Below are 22,512 nucleotides of genomic sequence, written 5' to 3' on the forward strand. Positions count from 1 at the left end.
CGCCACCAGAACGGTAATATTAATACTACTAAAACAGCACAATTGGAGCAATGAAACTAACAAATAAAATTAACACATTCTCCAATTTCGTAATAAAACATTCTGCAAATGCTAATACTTCAACTCAAAGAGCATATCAGCCCAAGAACTTACACAATGCTTAAACAGAGAAAAGGAAAAACACACAGAAAAAGGGTTGCATGCAAACACAAATTCAAGTGCTACAATTAGAACTACAAACATCCAACACTAATGATAAGAGCTCAACAACATGCCATTCAAAAGTTACCAGTGTCACAGTCTTCGCTAGGAAAGCTCAGTTCCAGTTGAACTTGCAGAGTTGATGCACAGCTTCTGTGCCAAGATGGAAGAATCAACAGTTAAAAAGTGGTAATTTTGTCAACTGTTTACAGTATTAGGCAAAATCAGTAGACAGATCATCTGTATTTTAATGTCAGTATTTAGACATTCATGGATGAGGGCCATTGACGATGCAAAATTATAAGGCACTTCATTTGTGAAATATTTAGCTGTCAAAGTAAATGACTTAAAGTTGATCTCTCCCATACAATGAGGTAATTCAAGTCATCCAACCAGAAAACTGAATTCTGCAGCCTCACCACTAAACACTTTTGTTACTACAGCTAAACACCTTTTAAAAATCTATTCGCATAAAGAATGGTATTCAAATAACAAAGGATATCAACTTTCAATATGAACCAAGATTACAAGTTAGCAAATATTGAGGAGTTGGATAATGTAATGAAATTTATTACAACGTGGGTAGGTATCAAGCTTTTCGGGTGCTCAAAATCAATAGTCAAATGACATTAACTTATTAAACAGATGGATGCAAAATGTGACAGAAGTTAGCTGCCATAAACTTCCAAATGATAAATGAATAGGATATATCTAAGCAACTAAACAGACAGCAATCTCCATAAAGTCCAATGATTAATAGTACTATTTGAGGAAAAAAAGGAAACATTTTTCCACGAAGAATGCCCTATTTACACTATTGTCAGTTTTAATCAAAGCTTATTACTGCGCTATGAAAAGAAATACCAACACAATTTAAATGAAAATGGACAATTAAAATAAGCTTTAATATTAAGTTTTGTATTAAACAAGTGAAATACAGTCCATTGAAATACAACTGAATACAACTGCTGAAATTGTATTGATTGTTAGACTCCTGTACAATGTTAAAAATCTCACAACACCAGGATATAGTCCAACAGGTTTATTTGAAAGCACTAGTTTTCTGAGCACCGCTCTTTCAACACCTGATGAAGGAGCTGTACTCCAAAAGCTACAGCTTCCAAATAAACCTGTTGGACTATAACCTGGTGTTGAGATTTTTAGCTTTGTCCACCTAGTCCAACATTGGCACCTCCAAGTTATAGTAATCAACACAACAAAAAGACAAAGCAGGAAACTTTAGTGTATAATGTGTCTTTGAGAAAAATGGAGTAACTCTTTGAGAGAGTTTGAGCTAGATATTTAGAAAATCAGAATACAAATACGATTTGGAGATGCCTGTGTTGGCCTGGGATGCACAAAGTGAAAAATCTCACAGCCACCTGATGAATGAGCAACATGACGAAAGTTAGCACTTCCAAATAAACTTGTTGGCCCACAACCTGGTGTTGTGAGATTTTTAACAGAATACAAACCAGTAGAGTTGACATGGTTCTGTGGAAAGAAAATAGTTTAGATCTATTTATCAAGAGTTATTTGAGATATACTGACCAGGAAACAGTAGATGCAGTGCATTTGGATCTCCAAGAGGCATGTATTAAAGTGGCACATTTGAGGTCACTATACAAGATAACACTCATGCTTGGGGGTATTAATCAGCATCGAAACACAATCGGTCAGTTAACAAAACAAAGGAGAAATTAATCAGTTCCAGCTCCGCCAAGTACAACTCGTGGATTCCACAGACTTCTCAGGACTCTACTATTTACATATTAATAATTTGAACAATGGGCCTAAATGTATTGTTATGACACAGGGTAAACCCTCCTGCTTAATTTCAAACCAGCAATTCAGAAAAGATTTATCCCGTACAGTAATCTGTAAAATTGAGTGGCCAAGAACTACTTGAAGTAAAAATTAATAACTTGGTTTCTTAAAGTATAACAGAATTATTAACTAACAACTATTCACAATTCCTTACTCTAACCTATCTTATACCTTCCCTTCTATAATGCTAGTCCGATAAAACTCCTGATTAAGATTTACAAAACTTCTGATCACAAAACCAAGCAGCTTTAGGTTCTTCTATTTGAACTTTCCCGAGTCTGTTTAGAAATTTCTGCTTCACAGGTTACTGATCGAAAAAGGTACCTTTTAAGAGAGCTATTTTTTCAGGCAGTCTGTTTACTTGCCGTGGCTTGGCAGTTCTCCTCCCAACTGTTCAATTTCCCCAGTCTTATACCCCCCTCAAAGCATCAAATTGTATCAGTGACTTTTAAGATTGCCAACATACTCAATTCAAGCTTGATTGGAATTTGGTATTTTCAGGGTACAATTTAAACTGGCCGAATTCAAATTTGGGTTTTAATCTCATAGCAACTCAACCAATGCTCTGTTCAAAACCAAATGTTACTATGTAAATTCTCTAGCACTTCATGTGCTGGCCAAGTCTTTCACTCTCTACACCTTCATAACGGTATTGTATCAAACTTCGCTGAGAATGCAAATAGCAAAGCAAGTTAAGCAATGCAAGTAGTCTGCAAAGGGAGACACTATGGGTAAAATAAACAGCAGAATGAAGTATGATGCGAAAAAATGAGAGCTTGTTCACTTTGGAAGAACACGGACAAAAGTAATAGACGCTTAAATGAATGATGTGGAGGTGCCAGTGTTGGACTGGGGAGGGACAATGTTAAAAATCATACCACCAGGTTATAGTCCCAACAGGTTCATTTGGAAGTACAAGCTTTTGGAACTCTGCTCCTTCATCAGATATCTAGTCAATGGAGATTAGCTACAGAATTATTCAGCATTAAGCAATTTGGTTGACTGCACATATGAAACAACATTAGTGTGGAGGTACACCAAATAACAAAACCAGATGGAATGCTGACTGGTACTGCAAGTCGTATGGATTATAAGTTGTCTTACGACAAGAGTACAGGCCCTAGGACTGTTCATAACTAGAGAACTGCATACACTTTTGGTTTCCTTATTTAGGAGAGTTATACTTACATTGGAGCAGGTCAGGAAAGTCCCATTAGATTAAAAACCAAAAGAACTGCAGATGCTGGAAATCAGAAACAAAAGGAGACAGGGTTGGAAAAAGTCAGCAGATCTGGCAGCATCTGGAGTGAGAAATCAGATTCAAATGTTTTGGGTCCAGTGCACCTTCTACAGAACTGATCATGGTTGGGAAAAAGTTGGTTTTAATAAAGATAAGGGTTAAGGAGGAAATAGTCAGAGATATACAGTACAGAAACAGACCCTTTGGTCCAACCCGTCCATGACGGCCAGATATCCCAACCCAATTTAGTCTCACCTGCCAGCACCCGGTCCATGTCCTTCCAAACCCTTCCTATTCACGTACCCATCTAAATGGCTCTTAAATGTTGCAAATGTACCAGCCTCCACCACATCTTCTGGCAGCTCATTCCATACACGCACCACTCTCTGCGTGAAAAAGTTGCCCCTTAGGTCTCTTTTATATCTTTCCCCTCTCACCCTAAACCTATGCCCTCTAGTTCTGGACTCCACGACCCCAGGGAAAAGACTTTGCCTATTTATCCTATCCATGCCCCATAATTTTATAAACCTCTATAAAGTCACCCCTCAGCCTCCGACTTTCCAGGGAAAACAGCCCCAGCCTGTTTAGCCTCTCTCTGTAGCTCAAATCCTCCAACCCTGGCAACATCCTTGTAAATCTTTTTCTGAATCCTTTCAAGTTTCACAACATCTTTCAATTAGGAAAGAGATTAGAACTGCACACAATATTCCAACAGTGGCCTAGTCAATATACTATACAACCGCAACATGTCCTCCCAATTCTTATACTCAATACTCTGACCAATAAAGGAAAGCATACCAAACGCCTTCTTCACTATTCCTATCTAACTGTGATTCCACTTTCTAAGAGCTATGAACCTGCACTCCAAGGTCTCTTTGTTCAGCAACACTCCCTAGGACCTTACCATAAAGTGTATAAGTCCTGCTAAGATTTGCTTTCCCAAAATGCAGCACCTCGCATTTATCTGATTTAAACTCCATCTGCCACTTCTCAGCCCATTGGCCCATCTGGTCCAGATCCTGTTGTAATCTGATGTAACCCTCTTTGCTGTCCACCACACCTCCAATTTTGGTGTCAACTGCAAACTTACTAACTGTACCTCTTATGCTCACATCCAAATCATTTATATAAATGATGAAAAGTAGTTGACCCAGCACCAATCCTTGTGGCACTCTACTGGTCACAGGCCTCCAGTCTGAAAAACAACCCTCCACCACCACCCTCGGTCTTCTAATGAGCCAGTTCTGTATCCAAATGGCTTGTTCTCCCTGTATTCCATGAGACCTAACCTTGCTAATCAGTCTCCCATGGGGAACCTTGTCGAATGCCTTACTGAAGTCCATATAGATCACATCTACTGATAGTTGAAGAACGAGCCCAAAGAGAAACGAGGACAGTTGGGCAGAAAGGAGTGGATAATGCCCAGCCTAGAAAAATGGATAGCTGCTAAGAATAATTAGTGGCTAACAAAATGATGTGTAATAAAGACCATGTGAAAACAAGGTCGGGTGTGTGGGTGTTAGATATGGACATGGGAGGAGACACCTGAAGCCCTAAAATTGTTGAATTCAATATTCAGTCCAGAAGGCAATAGAGTATCCAAGTGGAAAAGGAGATGCTGTTCTTCAGGCTTGTGCTCAACAGCAAACCTAAGACAAAGGTTGGCCAGGCAACAAGATCACTTGTTGAAGTTTCAAGCAACAGGAAGCTCATGGTCTTTTTCGCGGATAGAACATAAGTGTTCTTAGAAGAAGTCACCCAGCCTCCTGTAGAGGAGACCACATTATGAACAGCAAGACTGGATTGAGTCTGTGATGCTGAGGAGGGAGGCAGTAAACAGGCAGATGTTACACCTACAGTTGCAGGCGAAGGTGCTGTCTGTGGGAATGGTGTTGGGCATGAAAGAGGAGTGGACCAGGGTGGTGTGGAGGAACAGCCCTTGTGGAAGGCAGACAAGGGAATGGAGGGGAATGTGTGTTTAGTGGTGGTATCCTGCTGGGGGTGGCAGAAATTGCAACTATGTGGCTGCTAGTGGGATGGTAGGGGAGGACAAAGGGGACCCCATTGCTGCTGTGGGAGGGAAGAGAAGGGGTGAAGGCTGAAACGCAATAAATGAATTGGACCCAGCTAAGGACCTAGTCAACTACAGTGGTGGGGAATCCTTGGTTGAAGAAGGTGGATGTTTTGGAGGCCTCCTCGTCGAAGCTGGCATCATCAGAATACATGTGATGTAGATGACATAACTGGGAAAATGGAAGAGGCCTTGCAGGAAGCAGGAATAATTGTCCACCACCATTCATCGAGTCATAGAGGTGTACAACACGGAAACAGACCCTTCAGTCCAACTCGTCCATGCCAATTCATGATTGCATGTGGCAAGATTGTAGACCTTCAGTTAATCAGTTGGTTGTACGATCAGCTTGCTCCTTATGCTGTCACATATGTTAAGTAAGCTGGTTTGATGGCTTCACCAGATTCACATCTCATTTTGCTGATCCACAAGGATGGCCAGTCTTGAGTTGTTAGATCTTTGAAGCCAATCCCATTTAATACGATGGTAATACCCCCCATCATGTTGTGTGACACAACCAATGTGAAGACGGGAGTCCGATTCCGCAAGGACTGTGTTACAGAATCGTTAAGAGCAACCGTCATGGGCAGATGCATCTGCAACACATAGTCTGGCAAGGATGAAGTACGTTTTCCCTCTGGTTGGTTCCTTCACCATGTGCTGCAGCTCTAATCCTGCAGCTAAGTTCCTTACGATCCAACAAGCTCGTCCATTAGTGCTGCTGTGAGCCACTCGGTGGTTAACATTAAAATCCCCCACCAGAGAACATCTGGCACCCCCAGTGCTTCCTAAGTGCTATCCAACATAAAGGAGTGCTGCTTCATCAGGAGTATGTGGCAGTCAGCAGGACTGCCTTACCCATGACTTTTCTCACTCATGTTTAACCTGAAGTCATGAAACTTCATGGGGTCCAGTGTCAATGTTGAAGACTCCCAGGGCAACTTCCCCCCGACTGTACCCCAATATACCATCACCTCTGCAGGGTCTGTCCTGCCAGTGGGACAGGACATATCCGGGGACAGTGACATCTGGGACATTGTCTGTAAGGTATGACTCTACGAACATGACTGTGTCACGCTGTTGCTTGACTAGTCTGAGACACAGCTCTCCTGATTTTCACGCTAGTTAGTAAGGAGGACTTAGTGCACTAAACAATGACAAAAATACAGACTCTTAACAGAAGGTTAACAGCCCTGTCACTCTAATATAAATAAATCTAAACTCTTGTGGCATTAAGCACTTAGTAAGATTTAATGAAATAGTTTATCTGATTTTTAAACTGATTTGCAGACATTGTCATGGAGAATACACCTGATGATGATTAACAGTTCACTTCCAAGACTAGGTTTAATTTTAAACATGCCATAGAGATGTACAGCACAGGAACAGACCCTTCAGTCCAACTCATCCATGCTGACCAGATATCCCAAACTAATCTAATCTTACCTGGCAGCATCTGACCCATATCCCTTCCAACCCTTCCTATTCATGTACCTATCCTTTTAAATGCTGCAACTGTACTAGCCTCCACTTCCTCTGGCAGCCCATCCCACACACCACCCTCTGCATGAAAAAGTTGGCCCTTAGGTCTCGTTTATGTCTTTCCCCTCACCCTAAACCTATGCCCTCTAGTTCTGGACATCCCAACACCAGGGAAAAGACCTATCCATGCCCCTCACGATTTTATAAACCTCTATAATGTCACCCCTCAGCCTCAGACGCTCTAGAGAAAATAGTCCCAACCAATTTAGCCTCGATCGATAGCTCAAATCCTCCAACGCTGACAACATCCCTGTAAACCTTTTCTGAACCCTTTCAAGTTTCACAACATCTTCCCAATAGGATGGAGACCAGAATTGCACATAATATTCCAAAAGTGGCCTAACCAATGTCCTGTTTAGCTACAAAATGACCTCCCAACTCCTGTACTCAATACTCTGATCAATAACGGAAAGCATACCAAATGCCTTCTTCACCATCCTTTCTATCTGTGACTCCACTTTCAAGGAGCTATGAACTTGCACTCAGAAGTCTCTTAGTTCAGCAACACTCCATAGGACCTTACCATTAAATCTACATTAGAGTGGTGCTGGAAAAGCACAGCAGGTCCGGCTGCATCCGAGGAACAGGATGCAGATTTCTAGCATCTGCAGCCCTCACTTTTGCCCAACCATTGAGTGTCCAAGTCCTGTTAAGATTTGCTTTCCCAAAATGCAGCACCTTGCGTTTATTTAAACTCTATCTGCTACTCCTCAGCCCACTGGCCCATCTGATCAAGATCCCATTGTAATCTGAGGTAACCTTATTCGCTATCCACTACACCTCCAATTTTGGTGTCATCTGCAAACTTAATAACTGTCCCTCTTGTGCTCACATCCAAATCATTCATATCAATGACAAAAAGTAGTGGTTTGTCTTTGATTGGTCAGGACATTGAATAATGAATGCATAAACATCAGACAAACTCTACTATAGGACTCATGTGGTAGTGGAAACATCTCTTCCTCTGAACCAGGAGTTCCAGTTTCAAGTCCCATCTCCTCCAGAGCAGTGTAATAACCTGAACAGGTTGATTAGCAAAGATAACTAGCGAAGTCTACATACACTGAATCAGGCACACTTATTTCATACAGATTAAAGATTGTTCTGCTTTACATTTGTGTTCTTGCAAAGTGGCATGGTGGGACAGTGGTTAGTACTGCTGCCTCAGCGCAAGGGAACCCAGGTTCAATTCTGACCTCAGGTGACTGCCTGTGTGAAGTTTGCACATTCTGTGTCTGTGCGGCTTTCCTCCTGGTGCTCCAGTTTCCTCCCACAGTCCAAAGAGGGGTAGGTTAGGTGAATTGGCTTTGGTGAGTTGCCCATATAGCTCGGGGATGTGTAGGCTAGGTGCATTAGTCTGGGGTAAATGTAGAGTAATACAGCAGGGGAATGTGTCTGGGTGGGATACTCTCTGGAGAGTCGGTGTGGACTTGTTGGACCAGATGTCCTGTTTCCACACTGTAGGGATTCTATGATAAGTTCTAAGTGTCCTGACAAGTGCAAGACAAAAAACTTTAACATGATGTTCTCATTTGTCAGCTACATTCAAGTTTTATACTATCGAACCACTATGAGAGAAGGACATGCCAACAGAAACGTACACAAATGTGGCAAATTAAAATCTTACTTATATTTCTGTGCACTGCATCTGACATTACAATTTCAATTTAAGTTTGCTCTTTTGCTTATCATATGCAAATTTAGGCACATCCTTTCAATGCCTCTTCCTGGTCATATCCTTGCGAAAGGAGACATTTATTTATCTTTACAGTAACTTTGGATCTGCTTAGCACAGAACATGATTCAACATTCTTTCCTTAAAAACAAGAGTGGTATTGCGAGGACACTGCAGTAATAAGTGGGGGCAGCACAGTGGCTCAGTGGTTAGCACTGCTGCCTCGCACCGGCAGGGACCTGGGTTCGATTCCAGCAACTGTCTATGTGGAGTTTGCACGTTCTTCCTGTGTCTGCGTGGGTTTCCTCCCACAGTCCAAAGATGTGCAGTTCAGGTGAACTGGTCATGCTAAATTGCTTGTAGATAGAGTTAGGTGCATTAGTCAGAGGGAATGGGTCTGGGTGGGTTACTCTTCGGAGGGTCGGTGCGGATTAACTGGGCCGAAGTACCTGTTTCCACACTATAGGGAAGCTAATCAAAAACAATGGTAAGCATGATTAGCTTAATTAAAAATAACTACGAGTTTCACAAATTCAGCAGCTTCATAACACCTTTCAACTAATTATAAACATTGCCACTGAACAGTTTAACAAAACATTTGTTATCTTTCTTAAATGACTGGCTAGGCAAACTTTGAATATTAATATTAAAATGAAACATCTTTAACAGTTGTTCCTAAATCTATAGTGATATGCAGCAGTCCATCAGTAACAATTTATTTCAGATTTTGTGTACTCTCGATGAAGCCATTTGCATAAAGCTGGGTTCAGTTCTGAAACACAGTCCAGATGTAGTGGTTAATTAGAAACCTTTGGGAACAGAACAGTAACATTCGTTCCAGACAAAGAAGAACGCTTTATTAAATACTATCCTGCATGATAAATTGCAAAGGGACTCGATAATTCTGTGGGAGAAAAACCAATTTGTCTTAAAAGAGAAACCTTTTATTCTTCAACTACGTCCCCGAGTTTTAATTTCAACAACACGTAGAAAGATCCTCCCAAAGTATTGAATACAGTAACAATTAAGTTTTTGAAAAAGACAATTTACCACAGAAATTGTCTCAAAATCTGCAACTTCAAGACTCGGTCCAAACTGGATTTTGGATCTTGCCAATTTAGAGACAAAAAATTGGAATCTTAATTCAATTCACAGAACGCCTGACTTCAAGTCAATAAGTTTTTATTTGTATTTGAATAGTTATTCGTTTGTACTCAAGTATTGCTGACAAAGACCACACTGACAAAGTTTCTCGCCTCGAACATATCAGGACATTTCACAAAAATAACAAAGTAAAGGCAGTTAACATTCATCGTGTGTAGGAGGAGAGTCTTAATTAATCAGTTGGCAAGTGGACTCTGATTGATAGAGGTATTACCATGGAGCATGCACCAGCATTAAACGGAGTTTGCCAGGTTTTTGTCTAAATCTTCAACAAGGCATTGTCCAGAGCAGCGAAGCAGTCCATGGCTAACTAAGTCCAAGTTTAGGCTGTCAAGTTGCAATTAACATGATCCACACAAATACCAGGTAATGTTCATCTCAAATAAGAACCTAACCATTGCTTCTTGATATTCAATGGCACTACTTTCATTGATTCCCCTCTATCAATACCCTGGGGGCTTATCATTAACCAGAAACTGAACTCAACACACTATGTAAGCACTGGGGCTGTATAAGCCGATCACAGTTCTAGGTATCCTGCAGCAAGAAATTCACCTCTCCACTCCCCAAAACCTGTCCACCATCTACAAAGCCAGCACTATGTTGAAATACTCCGCACTTGCTGGAATGAATAGAGCACCAATACTCAAGAAGTGTGACACCACCCAGGATAAAACAACCCACTTGATTGGCATCACATCCATAACATTCACGCCCTCCACTATCGACAGTCAGTAGCAACAGAGTGTACTACAAGATCCACTGCAGAAATTTGTGGAAGTTCTTTAGATAGCACTTTCCAAATCCACAACCACTATCTCTAGAAGGATAAAAGATAACAATTATATGGAACACCACCACCTGCAAGTCACCCTACAGTCACTTTGAAAATATATCACTGTGTCCCTGGGTCAAAGTCCTGGAGCTACCTAATGGCAATGTGGGCCTGCCTACAGCATGTGAACTGCAGCGATTCAAGAAGGCAGCTGACCAACTAAAGGACTACTATGCAAAAACAGAGGTTGCTGCAAAAGCTCAGCAGGTCTGGCAGCATTCTTGAAGAGAAATCAAAGTTAATGTTTCAATTCTGGTCTCCTTCCTATCAAAAAGATGTTGTGAAATTTGAAAGCATTCAGAAAAGATTTACACGGATGTTGCCAGGGTTGGAAGATTTGAGCTATAGGGAGAGGCTGAACAGGCTAGGTCTGTTTTCCCTGGGGCGTCAGATGCTGAGGGGTGACCTTATAGAGGTTTATAAAATTATGAGGGGCATGAATAGGGTAAATAGGCAAAGTCTTTTCCCTGGGGTCGGGGAGTCCAGAACTAGACGGCACAGGTTTAGGGTGAGAGAGGAAAGATATAAAAGAGACCTAAGGGACAACTCTTTTACACAGAGGATGGTACGTGTATGGAATGAGGTGCCAGAGGAAGTGGTGGAGGCTGATACAATTGCAAAATTTAAGAGGCATTTGGATGGGTATATGAATAGGAAGGGTTTGGAGGGTTCTGGGCTGGGTGCAGGCAGGTGGGACTAGATTGGGTTGGGATATCTGGTCAGCATGGACGGGTTGGACCGAAGGGTCGGTTTCCATGCTGTACATCTCTATGACTCTAGGCCCAGTGACCCTTCCTCAGAACTGACTGTTGGAGGAGAGTGAATAAACCCTGAATGATGAAGATTTTAAGCAGGTCTGGCAGCATCTGTGGAGAGAATAAAGTTAACATATTGAATCCAGTAAATATTAAGTCTGTTTCCCTCTAAATAGATGTTGCCAAGCCTGCTGAGTTTCTCTAGTATTGTGTTTGTTTCAGATTTCCAACATTTACACTATTTTAATTATTGCAATCTGTGATTTACAGAGTGCTTTTCAGGATCAAAGTTTAAATCCTGAGGCCTGTTCATACATTTTCACAAAACAGAGCAGCGAACCTGATCAAGGTAGGCATTATCCCACAATAATGTTACTGTATTCCCTAAGTAGTTTCCAAGACTTGGCAAATGTGTTTTTTTCAGTAATATTGAAGTTTTTAATCTATTAAAATATGAGAAAGCATACCAGTGAAAAAATAACACTCTCAAATAAAATAAACGAGCAAGCTGAAACATATGTTGCACTAGTGAAGCTACCAAGGAGCACATGCGGAAAAACAGTTCATTACTTCAGATAATTTCAAGCACAGGGACACAGAGGATCGCTAACCATCAAACAATGGCCAATTCATGTTCATTACGTGTTTGCGCTAGGTCAGATCTGATGGTTCAGTCCAAGCCATTTACGTAGGATCGGGGGATTGTTTAGACCATTTGGGACTGAAGAAACACCAGAGTGCAAAGTCAATAAACTAGCCAGACACATCACTGTACAAAAACATCAAATATTATCCAGGCGGACAATACAAAGGAATTATCTGGTAAATAATTGCACTTTGTAGCAAACAAAACTGATGCTAGTAATAAATGGCCAACTGCATAAATCAAGAGCTGAAATAATTACCATCACGTATTTGCTAAGGATTCATCCCACAAATGGCGCACAATGGGCAGCATGGTGGCACAGTGGTTAGCACTGCTGCCTCACAGTGCAAGAGCTCCGGGTTCAATTCCCGCTTCAGGCAACTGACTGTGTGGAGTTTGCACATTCTCCGTGTGTCTGCGTGGGTTTCCTCTGGGTGCTCCGGTTTCCTACCAGTCCAAAAATGTCGTGTTAGGTGTAGGGGTAAATGTAGGGGAATGGGTCTGGGAGGGTTGCTCTTCGGAGGGTCGATGTGGACTTGCTGGGCCGAAGGGCCTGTTTCCACACTAAGTAATCTAATCTAATCTCATTTCCTTCCAGCTCTACTTAAAATCAGGGGGAACAATAATTTTTGCTTTTAAAATAGAACTCTGAATAACTTTACCATGCTAAACAACCACCTCAAAGATGATTGCAAGGATTTCATTCATGAACTGACTGGAAAAAGTACACAAGGCATTGCGCCCAGAGAATAAGCATTATAATGTATCATGCACAATTATATTTGTCTATATGCACAGGAGGACTGTCAGTTAGAACACTTTTGGCATCTCAATCAAACATCGTCTCAACTCTAGGATGAACTGATGCACACACTACCAGTTAGTGTTTTTTTTGTGTAATTTGTAGTAATTGCTTGTACATTTCAATTTTTTTTTGGCCAAAAAAATACAATCAGAAAAGAAATGGAACACTATCAACATTCCTTTTCCATATTTGTGATTGAGCAAGAAAATTGCTAGTTTATAACTTTTAGAAATGGAAATTACTTCTCAACAACACAACAACTAGATCCAAAATGTTTATGTTGCCATCAAGACAGACTCCTATACTTGCCAAATTAAAAGGGCAAGAACAATGCCCTCCTTGGACCAGACACAAATCTTGATACACAAAATTGCAAAGTCTTATTATGTGAACTGGGCTATACCCAATGCTGAAATACTTTGAATACATTGTGTTCCCAGGTTGGTTAAATTAACCAAGTTTGCGAATCAAAGCTCTTTACTTTGAAGGATATTCAAAAGACAAAACTTCCAAAAAAATGAGATGGTGTTTTTTGAAGAAATTATTAGGGGGCTGTTGAACAGTCAAGGGTTTATCTCAGCTGAAATCAGGATAAAACCTTGTAATGTTGGCATGTTCTGAACCACACACTAGGGCTTTTGCCCGAAACGTCGATTTTCCTGCTCCTCGTATGCTGCCTGACCTGCTGTGCTTTTCCAGCATCACACTCTTGACCACATATTAGCTGTCTACCCAACTGAGGTAACTGCACATTCCTCTCCACAAACTACCATCCCCCAACACAAATCAAAGAAAGTTAACTTCAAATGACACAGTAAAGGGCAGAAAGTCGAAGTGTTTCACTCCCTACATGCATGAGATAGCCCCTAACTTAAGCAATTTCAACCACACTAAGATAAATGCCAACAATGTAATTATAATAAAAGAAAGAACTGCTGACTGCTTTTGCTCGTGTCTGCTGACGTAGTCACTTATATACCAGCCTCTACTTACCAATTTCTAATTTCTTACAATTTAGAAAACATTCTGACTTCCTTCAGTCTAAACCTCTCCCTTGCCCACATTCAGCTTCAATTATAGAGAATATGTCGCTTTGTGACTTGCTGCTTCCACAGCTGCAACATACTATTTTATACACAGAAAACACTCCACACACAGATTACTTGAGAAAAAAGATTTGTTATGTTCCAAGCCACAAATTCCCATCAACATTATTCGCTCTAGTCCAATTTTAAGTCCTTTTACAATTTTAAAATTATGCCGCAAAGTTCCACTTAGTTTCAAATGTTCTTATTTTCATTAATCAAACTGCATGTCAAAAGCTTTCTGAAAGTTCACATTAACAACATCTTTAAGCACCCCTAACTTTCTCAGTAACCAAATCAATTTTCAGACCAACACTGCAATTACAGGATATTACAACAAAGCTTTTCAACATTGGCATTCAAAGTCTGAGTTTCCTCATTACCTAGACCATAAATGTCTACCTTCAAAAATATCGACAAATTGCTTAAAAATCAAGCAATACCCATTATTTGTAAACAATTTCTGAATCACGCTGAAGTGTCTCAACTTTACCATTTAAACTATACACACTATAAACCCAGATGAAACTACACATGTTGTTTTCCAGTAAGCAACATGAAACTTCCAACTGTTTCAACTACATATCACAGTTATATAAAAGTAGCACATGAGAATAAGGAACTACAGTCTTGCAACCAGATGATAGAAGCTGTAGTTGCTCTTAGAAATAACTGAGTTGAGATTTGATTGCTGTTCAATCGTGAGGAATCTGAACACAGTAGATGAAGAGAAAAATCCCATTGGCAAAAGATCAAGAACCAGAGGCATAAATACAAGGTGAATGGCAAAATCAAAAGGTGGCAAAAGAAAAAGTGTTTTGTTAAAGAACATATCCAATGGTTTGGATCAAAATCCTTGTGTGGGGCTAAACAGGTTGGAAATGTTTGTAAGAATGAGAGGTGGTTCTTATTGAAACATGTAGGATTCTTAGAGGTCTTGATATAATAAATGCTAAGAGGATGCTTTCCCTCATGGGAGAGTCCAGGACCAGAGGGCACAGTCTCAGAATAAAGGGGTGCCAATTTAAGACTGAGGTGAACAGGAATTTCTTCTCTCAGAGGATTGAGTGTCTTTGGAATACTAAGCACCCTATGATCTGTACATCCTTGTTTGCTATGATCACCAGCACTACTTGCAAAACAAAAAAAAAATTTTGACAGCACTCAGGTACATTTGACAACAATGACTCAAATTAAGACTGAGTTAAATACATTCTTGATCAGTCAGGGCATCATGGGTTATAGGGAAAAGGGAAGCTGGGTGAGGGGTGTTGGATCAGCCATGATCCTACTGAATGGCAGACCAGACCCGAGGGGCTTAACTGCCCACTGTTGCTATTTCTTATGGTCTTGTTATGGCAGTGGAAACAGACATAATTCCTATTTGAACATCAATTATTGAAGAGAGAAAAGAAATAAATGCACAGGCCAACACTTGTGCAGGCAGTATATGGGAGTGGGACAAGGCAAAGTGCTCTTCCTCAGAACGGCACCGGCACAATGGGCCAAGTGGCCTCCTTTGCTGTGACCATTTTCTACAAGAGGACAAATTGAAGGGATTCACAATTATGCAAATAGATCCACCCATCTCTCTCCACATCACATCATATTTAACATCCAGTTTTTAAACAAAAAGGCTGCAGCAAATGCTCACAAATGAGACAGACATAAAAGCAGAGCTGAGATTTATCTATGACCTCTGAAGAGGTGGCACATAATCAGAGGGTCAGTGCAAACCCAGCATGGACAGCAGTGATGGGGGGGGGGGGGGGAGAGGGGGGGGGGGAGAAAGGGGGGGGAGAAAGGGGGGATGTGGAGAGGAGGGATTAGGGCGGAGAGGGGTGTGGGGGGAAAAGGGGGGTGCAGCAGCGGGAAACTCACTCGGGGGGTAAGAGTTGTCCCGGGGGGTGGGGGTGAATATCCGACCCCACGGCCCCGCCCCAGACTGCTGCTGCATTCGGGCCCCGACCCCCTCCCGCTCGGGTCAGACCCGGCCTCTTCCCCCACCACCCCAGGCTCTGACCTCCCTCCACACCCCCCCCCCCCCCCCGGGTCTGACGTCCCCACTCCCCTGGTCTGACCTCTCCCCACACCCCCCCCCCCCCCCCCCCCCCCGGGCTCTGACCTCTCCCCCCGCCCCGGGCTCTGACCTTTCCGGGATGCTGACGAGTTGGAGCGGCTATTCGCCGCCTTGCTCTTCGATGTCATGGTTCACTCCTTCAAAATGTGCCGCGGGATGGAAGAGGATGCGGCGATGGCCCGAATGGACTCTGTGTGTGAGAGCGAGAGACACACACCGTCTGGCCGCCGGTCCCTCTCTGCCTCTGACTGTGTCACGGTCTGTGTCTCTGTCTCGCGCTCGCGGCCGTTGGTCCCCACCTGACCCCCCTCCCAAGCCCCACCCCCTCTCTCCAGGGGTGTGAGGGAGCGGGGAGCGCCGTCTGACCGACAGCCCCCTTCACCAATCGACCGCGGTCCTCCGGTTAGACCCTCTTTCCTATTGGCTATGTAGCGGCATGCTCCGCCCTCCTCCTCGCGCCCAGCGAACGTGGCAACATGGAAGCGGGAAAGCCTCGCGAGAGGGGCGTCGGCCGAGTGCTGCAGCTCAAAGGTTGGCGCCTCAGGCGGAGCCGCAGCCCTTGGATTGGGTGGCGTGGTGGTAGAATCCTTACCTGGGAGCCGAGGGACCCGGGTTCAAATCCCTGCTGGCCCAAAGGCGTCTCACAGGGTCTGTGATACAAGTTGGGGGGAAGTTGAGAGGAGACAACATTTGTGGAGCAATGGCCCATAACTCTGGGCTAGGAGATCCTGGTTTTACTTGTGCATTCGTTAACATTTCGTTGCAAGAATACGAAGCAAAGACAGAAATTGCTAGAGGAGATCAGCAGGACTGACAGCATCTGTGGGAATACATCAGAGTTTACCTTTTACATCCAGTGACCCTGCATCCCAAGAGTCACTATGTCAGTGCACGTTGTTTAGAGACTATTTAAAGACTCTCATGGCACAATGGTTCTGTCCTTGTCTCTAGGTCGAAAGACCCCAGTTCATGCCTCATGATGGAGTGTGTTTAAAAGTTTTGGGGAAGTCTCTTTTGGTGCAATGGTAGAATCCTGACCTCCCAGCCTAAGAGGTCTGGGTTCAAGTCCTATCTGCTCATGCAGTGTGCTCATGCAACATCTCTGAATAAGTTCATTTCAAATATCTACTCCCAGACCCTAGGAGTCTCTGCTAATGGCGGACCTCTCCCTCAAATTATGTTGAGTATGTGGTGCTGTAACCTAGAGAAATCCACAGATTTGACCCAAAGACCATGTTAGATTATCCAATATTGTTAGATCTCTGGAAACCAGTCACCCACCGAGGAGTTATCATATTGTTTCTAAGGAAAGTAAGGTACTGCAGATGCTAAATGAAGTGCCAGTGAAACTCAGCCTGTCTGGCAACAAATGTGGAGAAAAAAAAACGAAAGAACTGCAGATAGTGTAAATCAGAAACTGGTGCCAACACCTTGATAAAGCTTTATTTGGTGTACTGTTTACAATTCTGAGAGGTAGGGTCCAAAAATGTTCACAAGGATGTTACTGAGATTGGAGGATTTGAGTTATAAGGAGAGGCTGGAAAGGCTTGGACATTTTTCCTTGGAGCGTAGGAGGCTGAGGGCTGACCTTATAGAGTTTTATAAGATCATGAAGGGCATGGATAGCGTGGAATATAGGTAAAGTAGTGTTACTACTGCAGTCATAATTACCTCTGCAAGGTAAATGCACTCACACCAGTGTATAATTGTTTCAACCAAGAGCTGAGTCAACAAGAATGAAAACTGTGAAGGAAATATATAATTGTTTTTGTATTAGCTAAAATGTGCATACAAGAATGAAAAGTGCCTGCAAACAATGGTAGATGTTACAGACAAATAGATAAGGTACTGTGAGGATGTAGATTAAGCCAGATATGCTTGTTCAAACAGTAGTTGTAAGCATCTGTTTCCCACTTCTGCAAAAACAAAAAACAACCCCAATTAAATGGTCATAAGGTTCAATATGGTTGAGGAATGGGAGGAAATGTTACAAGTGGGGGAAACAGATGGCAGTGAAGGAGGATATACCTAACAATGGGCCACAGTAGGATGTGGTGAAATGGCCAAGTAAAACTTGTACTTTGTTATGCACAAGGCCAGATAAGGCAGGAGATAAACAATAATAATGGGCACCGGGTTTGGAGTAGTGAATCCTATATAAGATATGCACTTGCTAAGCCATGGGTGTCTATTTTAGGCCCCACGCTTGCAAGTGTATAATAAACATACTGATTGCTTCAGATCTTGTCTCGGACTGAAATTATTGAAGTGAGTGAGCTTCGTTTCTCCCAATAGGGTGAAATGCCAAGGTGTTTTCTCCAAGGTAAAGGAGTCCAGAACTAGAGGACACAGGTATAAGATGAGCGGGGAAAGATATAAAAGGGATTGAGGGGGAACGTTTTCACATAGAGGGTGATGCGTGTATGGAATGAGCTGCCAGAGGAAGTAACAGAGGTGGATACAATTACAACATTTAAAAGGCACTTGGACAGGTACATGGATAGGAAAGGTTTAGATGGATAGGAGCCAAATGCGGGCAAATGGGATTAGTTCAGGTTAGGAAACCTGGTCAGCACAGATGAGTTAGGCCACAGGGTCTGTTTCCATGTTGTATGACCATGACTCTACAATTGGTTTAACATGAATCACAGAATGCTGATAAATCCACCAAAAAGTTTGATAATATTTATGCTGTAAATGAGAGGAACATCATGCAAGGAACATAGAAAATAGCATGTAAATACACAAATTTGGATAGCATTTGTTACATTGGCCCTTATTGCACCCTTCACTTGCCACCCCTTCCCCCCACATTCCTAGTGAAGGGCTTATGCCTGAAATGTCGGTATTCCTGCTGCTCAGATGTTGCCTGACCTACTATGCTTTTCCAGTACCACACTTTTCGAATTTATTAGAATAGAAACATATTCAGGCTATTCAGCCCTTTGAGCTTGCTGCACCCTTCAATATGATCATGGCTGATCATCCAACACTGTACTATATTCCCACTTTCTCTCCATATACTTTGATCCCTTTAACTCTGAGAAATAAATTTAACTCCTTCCAGAAAACATTTGACATTTTGGCCTTGATCACTTTCTGAGCGTAAGAATTCTACAAGCACATTATTCTCTAGGACAAAAAAACTGCTCATCTTAATCCTAAATGACCTACCCTGTACCCTTAGACTGTCATCGTCCCATTTTCCCTGTCCTGTACCAATTGAAGCAAAACACTCAGAGACTCAGTATGACTTTACCTCCTTCATCTTTATTCCGAGCCCTGGAGGGAGAGACAATGATCACACATATGCACAGAGACATGAGTTCTCAGTCTTCTCTTGAACAGCAGATTCTTAAGGAATTAAATAGTCACTTCCACTGAACATCATCCAGATAAGGCAACATCCATGTTGATTGGGTGACCGTTAGAATCACCATGTGTCAATAGTAAAGATTAAGTCATCTGGCATTATACAATGAATGTTCTTAAACTTGTTAATTGGCTTCATATAATAAAAGCTTTTCACCTTGCTAAACCACTACCCTTGCTGCAAATGTGTTGCTGGTCAAAGCACAGCAGGCCAAGCAGCATCTCAGGAATAGAGAATTCGACGTTTCGAGCATAAGCCCTTCATCAGGATATTCCTGAGATGCTGCCTGGCCTGCTGTGCTTTGACCAGCAACACATTTGCAGCTGTGATCTCCAGCATCTGCAGACCTCATTTTTTACCACTACCCTTGCCTCCAGCACCTCATTGTTTACTGCAAGTTCTTATCTGATCCAGAAAGTGTAAAAACGGAGTGGTTGTGTACCCTGATTGGAGACTCTAGAACAGGGAGAACACAGATGGTTGTGATATGAGCGAATATGTTTAAATCTCAGATAAACAACCTTTTGGTCTCTCAGATAATCAGGAGATTATGGAGAATGGATGGCAAGCTGGAGATGATGAAGAAGATGAGCCGTGATTGTATTGAATGGCAATGCCCACTGAAGGGGATGAATGGATGAACGTGCATCTATGTCATAGGTCGCTGCTCAAATGAATTGATAACAAAAACTTGGAATGAAAAGTGGCAACTAACATCACTCCACAAAAGTGTACGGCATTAAAACTATATATCCAACAAAAGAGAATTTAACCAAATCCCTTGACATTCAATGCCATTACCATCACTGAATCCCTCACTATCAACGTCCTGGGATTGCTATTGACTTGAGACTGAATTGGAACAATTTTATAAATACTGTGAATACAAGAGTAGGTCAGGGTTTGGGAATTTTGAGGCAGGAATGTACCTCCTATAAGCCCAAATCAGGTCAATTACCAACAAGGCACCAGTCAGGGTGTGATGGAATATTCTCCAGTTGCCTGAATGAGTGCAGCTCCAATAACACTCAAGAAGTTGGATGCTATAAGCAGCATCCTTAATTGGCCCCCAACAGTCAATTCCTCCAGCACCGACACAGAGTAGCAGCTGTGTGTACCATCTCCAACGTGTATTCCGCCATCTTATCGAGTGTCCTTCACCCACACCTTCCATCTCAACCACCTAGAAGAGGCAGCACAGGCATGGGAATATCACTAGGTGCAAGTTCCCCTTCAAGCCACACATTAGTCTCATTTAAAACTACATCTCCAGTCCTTCACTGTCACTTGGTCAAAATTCTGGAACTCATTTTTTTCCCAACATTTTTTGCTTAGCCCCCATACAGATGGCAACAGTTCAAGGCAGTAGCTCACCACAATGTTAATGTGAGTAAACAGCATAAGTATACTTACCTATATACACAGGATGATAAGAGACAGCATCTCATTGAAACCGTATGAACCCAGTCTCCTATTCCATATGATCTGATGTCATTATACAGATGCACAGTCATTACACCTAGAGGAAGCATACAATACACATTACTCTACACCTTTCCCTAGTTCAGTCAGTAGCGGTAGGTTTGCAAACAAGCTGGAGTCAAGGACTGTGTACAAGTGGAAATTCAGTAGCTGATTGGTCTAAGGACTAACAAGTAGTTATTGATGCCAAATGATTTCTGCCTGCCAGTAACTATGTGATTGGCTCCCAGGTAAGCTGAACAGCTTGGGATTGTGAACAACTTTAGGAACTGTCTCTATTTTGTGCAGAAAAAAAATATAGGTGAGGCGCCAGAAGACTGGAGGTTGGCAAATGTAGTGTCACTGTTTAAAAAGGGTAGGAAGGACAAGCCAGGGAAGTATCGACCAGTGAGCCTGACCTCAGTGGTGGGCATGTTGTTGGAGGGAATCCTGAGGGACAGGATGTACATCTATTTGGAAACGCAAGGACTGATTAGGGATAGTCAACATGGCTTTGTGCATGGGAAATCATGTCTTACAGACTTGATTGAGTTTTTTGAAGAAGTAACAAAGAGGATTGATGATGGCAGAGTGGTAGATGTGATCTATTTGGACTTCAGTAAGGTGTTCGACAAGGTTCCCCATGGGAAACTGGTTAGCAAAGTTAGATCTCTCAGAATCCAGGGAGAACTAGCCATTTGGATACATAACTGGCTCAAAAGTAGAAGACAGAGGCTTGTGGTAGAGGGTTGTTTTTCATACTGGAGGGCTGTGACCAGTGGAGTGCCACAACGATCGGTGCTGGGTCCTCTACTTTTTGTCATTTACATAAATGATTTGGATGCGAACATAAGAGGTACAGTTAGTAAGTTTGCAAATGACACCAAAATCGGAGGTGTAGTGGACAGCGAAGAGGGTTACCTTAAATTACAACAGGATCTGGACCAGATGGGCCAATGGGCTGAGAAGTGACAGGTGGACGTTAATTCAGATAAATGCGAGGTGCTGCATTTTGGGAAAGCAAATCTTAGCAGGACTTATACACTTCATGGTAAGGTCCTAGGGAATGTTGTTGGACAAAGAAACCTTGGAGTGCAGGTTCATAGCTCCTTGAAAGTGGAGTTGCAGGTAGATAGGATAGTGAAGAAGACATTTGGTATGCTTTCCTTTAATGGTCAGAGTATTGAGTACAGGAGTTGGGAGGTCATGTTGTGGCTGTACAGGACATTTGTTAGGCCACTGTTGGAATATTGCGTGCATTTCTGGTCTCCTTCCTATCAGAAAGATGTTGTGAAACTTGAAAGGGTTCAGAAAAGATTTACAAGGATGTTGCCAGGGTTGGAGGATTCGAGCTACAGGGAGAGGGTGAACAGGCTGGGGCTGTTTTCCCTGGAGCGTGGGAGGCTGAGGGGTGACCTTATAGAGGTTTATAAAATTATGAGGGGCATGGATAGGGTAAATAGGCAAAGTCTTTTCCCTGGGGTCAGGGAGTCCAAAACTAAAGGGTTTAGGGTGAGAGGGGAAAGATATAAAAGAGACCTAAGGAGCAACATTTTCACACAGAGGGTGGTGCGTGTATGGAATGAGCTGCTAGAGGAATTGGTGGAGGCTGGTACAATTGCAACATTTAAGAGGCATTTGGATGGGTATATGATAGGAAAGGTTTGGAGGGATAATGGCCGGGTGCTGGCAAGTGGGACTAGATTGGTTTGGGCCAAAGGATCTGTTTCCATGCTGTATATCTCTATGACT

The 22,512-nt window shown here is 42.4% G+C and overlaps 1 protein-coding gene across 10 annotated transcripts in view; it reads right to left on the bottom strand.

Annotated features, from left to right (window-relative positions):
- Positions 1 to 16,250, bottom strand: part of unm_hu7910 (un-named hu7910) — a 214,075-nt gene extending 197,825 nt beyond the window's left edge. For 5 of the 10 annotated variants that reach the window (XM_060822659.1, XM_060822653.1, XM_060822658.1 and 2 more), the window contains exon 1: positions 15,997 to 16,248. In XM_060822659.1, coding sequence (XP_060678642.1) covers positions 15,997 to 16,054 — 58 coding nt within the window. In that variant the 5' untranslated portion in view covers positions 16,055 to 16,248. Of the gene's footprint in view, positions 1 to 15,996 lie in introns of all 10 variants that reach the window. The other 5 variants (XM_060822661.1, XM_060822663.1, XM_060822657.1 and 2 more) reach the window with 2 other exon arrangements.
- Positions 16,251 to 22,512: the final 6,262 nt, after the last annotated feature.

This window comes from Hemiscyllium ocellatum, chromosome 4 (assembly GCF_020745735.1).
Source record: "Hemiscyllium ocellatum isolate sHemOce1 chromosome 4, sHemOce1.pat.X.cur, whole genome shotgun sequence".
In the NCBI taxonomy this organism is placed as follows: Eukaryota; Metazoa; Chordata; class Chondrichthyes; order Orectolobiformes; family Hemiscylliidae; genus Hemiscyllium; species Hemiscyllium ocellatum.